This window comes from Octopus bimaculoides, chromosome 14 (assembly GCF_046866305.1).
Source record: "Octopus bimaculoides isolate indiv1 chromosome 14, ASM4686630v1, whole genome shotgun sequence".
Lineage (NCBI taxonomy): Eukaryota > Metazoa > Mollusca > Cephalopoda > Octopoda > Octopodidae > Octopus > Octopus bimaculoides.
The window spans coordinates 13200538-13207938 of NC_142941.1; the positions used below are offsets into that span (position 1 = coordinate 13200538).

At 34.3% G+C, this 7401-nt stretch overlaps 1 protein-coding gene across 1 annotated transcript in view; it reads right to left on the minus strand.

The window, feature by feature from the left end:
- Positions 1–1650: 1650 nt before the first annotated feature.
- The window catches only part of LOC106868929 (sideroflexin-1), a 20968-nt gene continuing 15217 nt past the window's right edge, over positions 1651–7401 (minus strand). The window contains exons 8-11 of the mRNA XM_089362342.1: positions 6405–6454; positions 5219–5268; positions 4217–4264; positions 1651–1877 (exon numbers count right to left, since the gene is read on the minus strand). Coding sequence (XP_089218468.1) covers positions 1778–1877; positions 4217–4264; positions 5219–5268; positions 6405–6454 — 248 coding nt within the window. The 3' untranslated portion in view covers positions 1651–1777. The remainder of the gene's footprint in view (positions 1878–4216; positions 4265–5218; positions 5269–6404; positions 6455–7401) is intronic.

A 7401-nucleotide genomic window follows, 5' to 3' on the forward strand; every position in this document is an offset into this window, starting at 1 on the left:
CGGACTTGACTGAAAGGTTGAAAGGAATAAAAATTCTGTCGATGAAGAATGTCAACAAAGTAAATTCATCGGACGATACTTCAGACAGGAATAAGCAGAAGCTTATATCTGCTCTCGGTGAAGTATTGCCTGATCTAAAGATCTTTGTAAGTTGCCGAATTTCACAGATAATGACATAATTACCTTGTGCTACGGATGAAATCAAAGCAACAATTAAGGAGTGGCATATTTTACCACGACAGACACGTACACAGCATCGAATACCACGATGTGAGTGAAAGCTGCTCTCACTGTATTGTCCGGTGTCTGGTAATCCCTTCGATACCGACATCAAACCAAAAAAAGAATCCTGACCACAGAGTGTGGGTAATTATGTCAAAGGTCACTGGCAATGTGCATTCAGCTGATTGCAACTGTTAAAGCAAGTCACTGAGCATGCGTACATGTCATACGGGAGAGTTCCAATCAGGGGTGGATAACACCTTATAGGAAATCCCTATACGGGTCGGAGGCTATCTTTCGTTTTGATTACATTTTACGTCATCTCTAATCCACATGCGTTTGTTGGTAATCTTCAAGTTTAGGGTGGTAAAAAAAAGTAAATAAAAATATACAAGGGAAATAACTTAACGTCTTACTAGTATTATCCGTACTGCTCTGAAATGTGGGGGGGAGGGTTTCAGCTGTTTATAAATAAATCACACGTGATTGAAGTTAACTGTTTATATATAAATCACACACGTGATTGAATATCATAGTACCGGCTGAAAGATCGAAAATGCCTCGTGGAAGACCGGCTGCACAACAACTTATTGTTCCTCAAAATGAAATCCTTACTCGTCAATTAATATTAGAAGAATATTGGAATATTAGAGAATTATGCAGCAGTTCAAGACACAAAATGTTGGAATGGTGTGCGCGCCGTCGGCTTATTAGGAATAAGTTTACCTGCGACGATTGTTTAGTACCATGCGGACTTGTTAAAAAACACGTGTGTTATTTATTTATAAACAGCTAAAAAAAAACACATTTCATAGTACGGATGATACTAATAAGACGTTAAGTTATTTCCCTTGTATATTTTTATTTACTTTTTCTACCACCCTAAACTTGAAGATTACCCGTTTGTTTATGTTTCCGTAAAAGGGTTTTACGGTTACGGTTGGGGTTAGGGACGGAATTCCCTAACCCTAACCCCCTTTTACAGAAAGCGACGATCTTGTTCAGAAACATAAATAAACGCACGTGGATTAGAAATGATGTAAAATGTAATCAAAACGAAAGATCACCGGTGTTATTTTTTATTGTAGAATAGGTGCAAGAGGACAGATCTGACTAGTTTTAGCACAGAACAGGTAGAATATCTGTGCTGGATATGGTCTGTTTAAATACTGTTAAAGTTTATGGTAGTCTCAACTTTGTATAATAGGACCTGGAGTAATTTCTGGAAATACTTTTTTGGGAGGGAAAAATGCATTTTATATAACATCAAATATGATAAAGAGAGACAGATAGACAGTGTATGTGCAAACAAGAAATACTGCACAAATGACAAACCATGAACAGGTGTATGGAAGTATGAGGGTGAGTGAGGGTGTCTGAAGGGAAATGTGAACAGAAAAGAGATAAAAAGGGGGAGAAGGCACCAAAAAAAATTTGGAAATCTTTATTGCGATCATTTGTGAATAGAATTGAATGTCTTCAAGACCACCATGCACCCTATTACCTTTCAAAGACAATAACAAATACAAAAACAAAACTATCATTGATTTTTTTATCAGAGGCCTTTGTTGAAGTAGACACGTTCAATTGGTTTGTCGGTGCGTTTTTTGATTTTATCTTGTGCTTCCTGCTCCAAAGATGTCACAGACATGGAACTAAGAAAAGAAAAGAAAACACATATTTTTATACTACTTAAGTACTACTTCAATACATTAAATAATGTATATTTTATAATATAAATTATACATACATGGAGGCGCAATGACCCAGTGGTTAGGGCAGTGGACTCGCGGTTTCGATTCCCAGACCGGACATTGTGAGTGTTTATTGAGCAAAAACACCTAAGGCTCCAGCAGGGTATGGTGGCAAACCCTGCTGTACTCTTTCACCACAACTTTCTCTCACTCTTACTTCCTGTTTCTGTTGTGCCTGTAATTCAAAGGGTCAGCCTTGTCACACTGTGTCACGCTGAATATCCCCGAGAACTACGTTAAGGGTACGCGTGTCTGTGGAGTGCTCAGCCACTTGCACGTTAATTTCACAAGCAGGCTGTTCTGTTGATCGGATCAACTGGAACCCTTGACGTCATAAGCGACGGAGCCAACAACAACATTATACATACACACGCATACTCACACGGAGACAGAGAAAGATGGTAGTCTCTTATAATTCAAGATAGTTCTGCAATTCCTTGCTTAACAACCTACACAAATGATTTATTTATAGCAATCAAATGTATGTGCTCTCTCCAACAAATCAATGTGAAATGGTGCAACACCTTAACCATAGGCCATGTGCTCTTTTCACACACACACACACACACACATGTATATAAATATTATACATCCATCTTTCCATATATATGTAATATATATGGATGTGTAATATAAATATATTCTTTTATTCATTTCAGCTATGCAGCTGCAGTCATGCTGGAACACCACCATATATATATTATAAAATGAATATTACACATATTATTTGATATATTGAATTAGTGCTTAAATGCTATAAAAATTTATCTACAGAATTTAAGAATTCAATTTATAACATGTAGGTAAACTCCTATATATTATAACTTCAATACTATAACCATAAATAGAATAAGTCTGCATAGAGTTAAATTGGTTAAAACAAATGTTCTATGCAAAACAATGAAATAATAAAAAGCAAATTTCACTGATGTTTCATAATGTTGTTCTAAGTTCTGCAGCTGCTTCAGCAATTAAAATGCATCATCATCATTATCTAGATAATAAAATGTTTAATACATAAAAATAGATAATTTAAATGAGATGAATAAACTGTTTCATTAGTTATCTACTTTTATATATCAATTACATCAGCAGATGGGTAATGACATTTGTATTTTAAATGCCGAAACAGCTGTAAAACCTAGCATGAAATTATGAAACAACAATGTTATCTTCGCTTTTTACTATTCTAAATATTATACATGTCATTATTAAGACGGTGTTTGGAACATAAATTAAGATGAAATTTTGATAGAAGATTTAAATTTAAGTCACTTTAAAACATGATGTTTGTGTATCATAAAACCAGAGTAGTCTCAGGTAGGTTGCTATCAAAAGAATTAAGAACCACAAACTTCATTGATGTGGGATGGCCTGCAAAGGTGACAACTATAGTCCCTCCCTCCAAAACAAACCGATAAAAGAATATATATGTACACACACACACATGACAGAAGTAAATAGACACCCCATAAAACGTTGTTCTTATGCTTATTCTAACATGAAGGTGCCAGGATTCCAGAGCCCTTAATTATAATTATAAACTTTAAAATTAATTTTACTGATACGGTCATTTTGATATGCTAGGCCACTTATATAATCATTTATATGATTATATCATTAACTTATAAGTATAGATCTATCTATATATACACACACACATATATATATATATATATATATATATATAAAACTATATATCTATCTATGTATCTATAACTATATATCTATCTATGTATCTATCTATCTATATATATATATATATCTATGTATGTATATATATATATAATAATATTAGGGACAAAATCCAAAATTACAGGTAAAAACTCAATTAAAATCAATTTATAAAAAATTAAAATTATATTGAGCTTTACAGATTAAAATATATATAAATATATAGTTTTAGGGAAAAGAACCAAGTTTCATGAACTCATCGATGAAAATCCACTATTACATATAGAAAAATTAATAATTAAAAGCACAATAAATGAGCATAATATAATACAAAGTAAATATCATAAGATAAAGATTATATATATATATATATATATATATATATATATATGTATATATATATATAGGCAAATTGAAAAGAAAAAAAACAAATAACAAAACAACAAAAGTCGAAAGGACATACACATGGAATAGATTAGCTTGACGCTCAGTAAAGGTGAAAAATAAGAAAGAGTTGGCAAATAACATGACCCAGAGTATAAAATAAAGAAAAGTAGATATTTTACCTTTTCTGTGGGAAGAGAGCACAGCATAGAGGCGTGGCAAAAACCAATCTAAAATGGAAGGAAAAAGAAAAAGAAAAATGATAGACAATGTGAAAAAGTAAAGCAAATATCATATTTTCCATCCACCCACTATTACTGGGAGGCTTGAGGTGATGGTGGTGGGTGGGGGTATAATCCTTAGGCACCTCCTCCATAGGATCCTATCAGAAGCAATTGTCATGTACGTTTAGAACAAACATAACTCTTTTACTTGTTTCAGTCATTTGACTGTGGCCATGCTGGAGCACGGCCTTTAGTCGAACTAATTGACCCCAGGACTTATTCTTTGTAAGCCTCGTACTTATTCAATCGGTCTCTTTTGCCGAACCGCTAAGTTACAGGGACGTAAACACACCAGCATCGGTTGTCAAGCGATGTTGGGGAGACAAATACAGACACACAAACATACACACACACATATATATATATATATATATATATATATATATATATATACATATATACGACGGGCTTCTTTCAGTTTCCGTCTACCAAATCCACTCACAAGGCTTTGGTCGGTCCGAGACTATAGTAGAAGACACTTGCCCAAGACGCCACGCAGTGGGATTGAACCCGGAACCATGTGGTTGGTAAGCAAGTTACTTACCACACAGCCACTCCTGCGCCAATAAAGAATTCTTTAAGTTTTGAATTAAATTTCTCAGGATAACCAAAAGTATTTCTTGTGTAAAGAATTTATAACAACTCAATGAACACAGCAAGGAATATTATCTAGTTTAAAGAATTGATTGTACTTTGCTTATAGATATTAGAATATATATTTATTCATAGGCAGAGGATAGCTGCATAATTTCTTTCAAATACTGGTAGCTACAAAAGACATTGAAATACTGACCGATCACGCAAACAAGTGTATGTGTGTGTGAGTGTGTGTGCACTTGTGTTTGTTTGTGACAGAATATGAGAATAAATAAAAAAAAAACAAGAAGCATTAAAACTTACAACATGCCAACCACTCCGACTTGTATTGGTGCATTCATATATGGATATTTCTGTGTTAGAAAAATATACAATAATCAGACATTTGAGAAGGTTTCATTGATTTTGTATCTGAGCATGCGTGTGACTGTATATATGCAAAAATGTGTGTGTGTGTGTGTAATGTATGTACGTGTATATATATATATATATATATATATTATCTGCTTTGCCATAAAAAATATGCTAAAACAGACAGCAGAGCTTGGTGTAGTCTTCTGGCTTGCCTGTTCCAGTCGAACAGTCCAAGCCATACCAGCATGGAAAATAGACATTAAATGAAGATGATATATGATCAGACTTCAATGACACTGGTGATATATATTATATTTATATATCTATCAAAATCAAATCAAATTCGCAAATTGAATGACTGGCACCCATGCCAGTGAAGAGCTAAGAGCACCATCCAAGCATGATTGCTGCCAGAGTAGCTGATTGGCTTCCATGCTGGTGGCACGTAAATAGCACCATTTGAGTGTGATTGTTACCAGCATCGCCTTACTGGCACATGAAAAAACATTCGAGCAAGGTTGTTGCCAGTGTCGCTGGACTGGCTCCTGTGCAGGTGGCACATAAAAAACACCACTCGAGCATGGCCATTGCCAGTACTGCCTGACTGGCCCTCATGCCAGTGGCACGTAAAAGCACCCACTACACTCTCAGAGTGGTTGGCGTTAGGAAGGGCATCCAGCTGTAGAAACTCTGCCAGATCAGATTGGAGCCTGGTGCAGCCATCTTGTTCACCAGTCCTCAGTCAAATTGTCCAGCCCATGCTAGCATGGAAAGCGGACGTTAAACGATGATGATGATATATAGTTGAAATTTATAGAAAAACAAAGACAGGTGTATGAACAACAAGCAAGTGTATTAGTTTGATGCTTGGGAAAATGTAAAAGTCTTTAACATTTTGAGCCTATGCTCTTCAACAGAAAAGAATAAGAGAAAACAAACAATGAGAGAATGAAAAAAACTTCACACATATAAATACATATATTCAGATGTATTTACATATATATAAACACACACACACATTCTGCATGTGTGTCTAATGCAAGACATAGAGAGAGGAAGAATAACATAAAGAATGTTACAAAGAAAAAAGGAAAGATGAGAGAGAAACATAGTTAACATAATTTATTGAGCTTACCTTCAGGAATGGACGTGTCTCCAGAACATTCATAATAAATGGTGGAATTACTGTAAAGAGAAAAACAGTGGTAAATATAGAGAGGGTGGTGATGATGATGATACGGGATAGCATAGACTGATGACTGTAATACAGAAATGGAGGTCAAGTTCAGTTCCATGGAATAGACTAAACTAAACTAACGAAAGTTTAGTTTAGAGTGTGCGAGGGGGGGGCGGATGTGGAGGTGATAGCCAGGAATGGACGAAGAAGGTAATCTTTGCCCTAAGCTTCAAAGAGAAATAGCAGTGAGTAGCCATTGCATCAAGGAATAAGAAAGATACAGACAAGAAAGACAGAAATTATTTTAGTGAACAGTATGGATATATATATATGAATTTATATATATATATATATATATAAAAATTTTAAAATTAAATATAGGATAAAATCTATATGAGAATTTATCAAGTAGTTAGTGTGAAAACCTTATAAGGGAAAAATTTATAATTATTCCCTTTAAATACATTTATTATATTAAGGGCATTACTACACATAAATGCCTCACGCTATGAGGGACTCTTAAAGTCAAAACAACCATAATAACTATACAGTGTACCGACAGTGAGGGAATGCAACTTAGAAATCGCCTCTTAAAAACTGATTCAGCCGCAAATCATATCATTTCATAGCTAGTGTACATAATCCACTTTCTAATCATCAGTGCAGGCATAATCAAGACACACAAAAATGAACAAAATTCAACATATCAGACGAACACCAAATGTATCCAACAAAGCACATAGAAATGTTCACACTTATATATCTATGTAAGAGGCGGGCTTTTCAAATTACATCTCGGTACACGTGTATATTCAGAATAACTCAGCACTGAATATATTCTGGTTAAATTTAAAATTAGATATAGGATAAAATCTATATAAGAATTTATCAAGTAGTTAGTGTGAAAACCTTATAAGGGAAACATTTATAATTATTCCCTTTAAATACATTTATT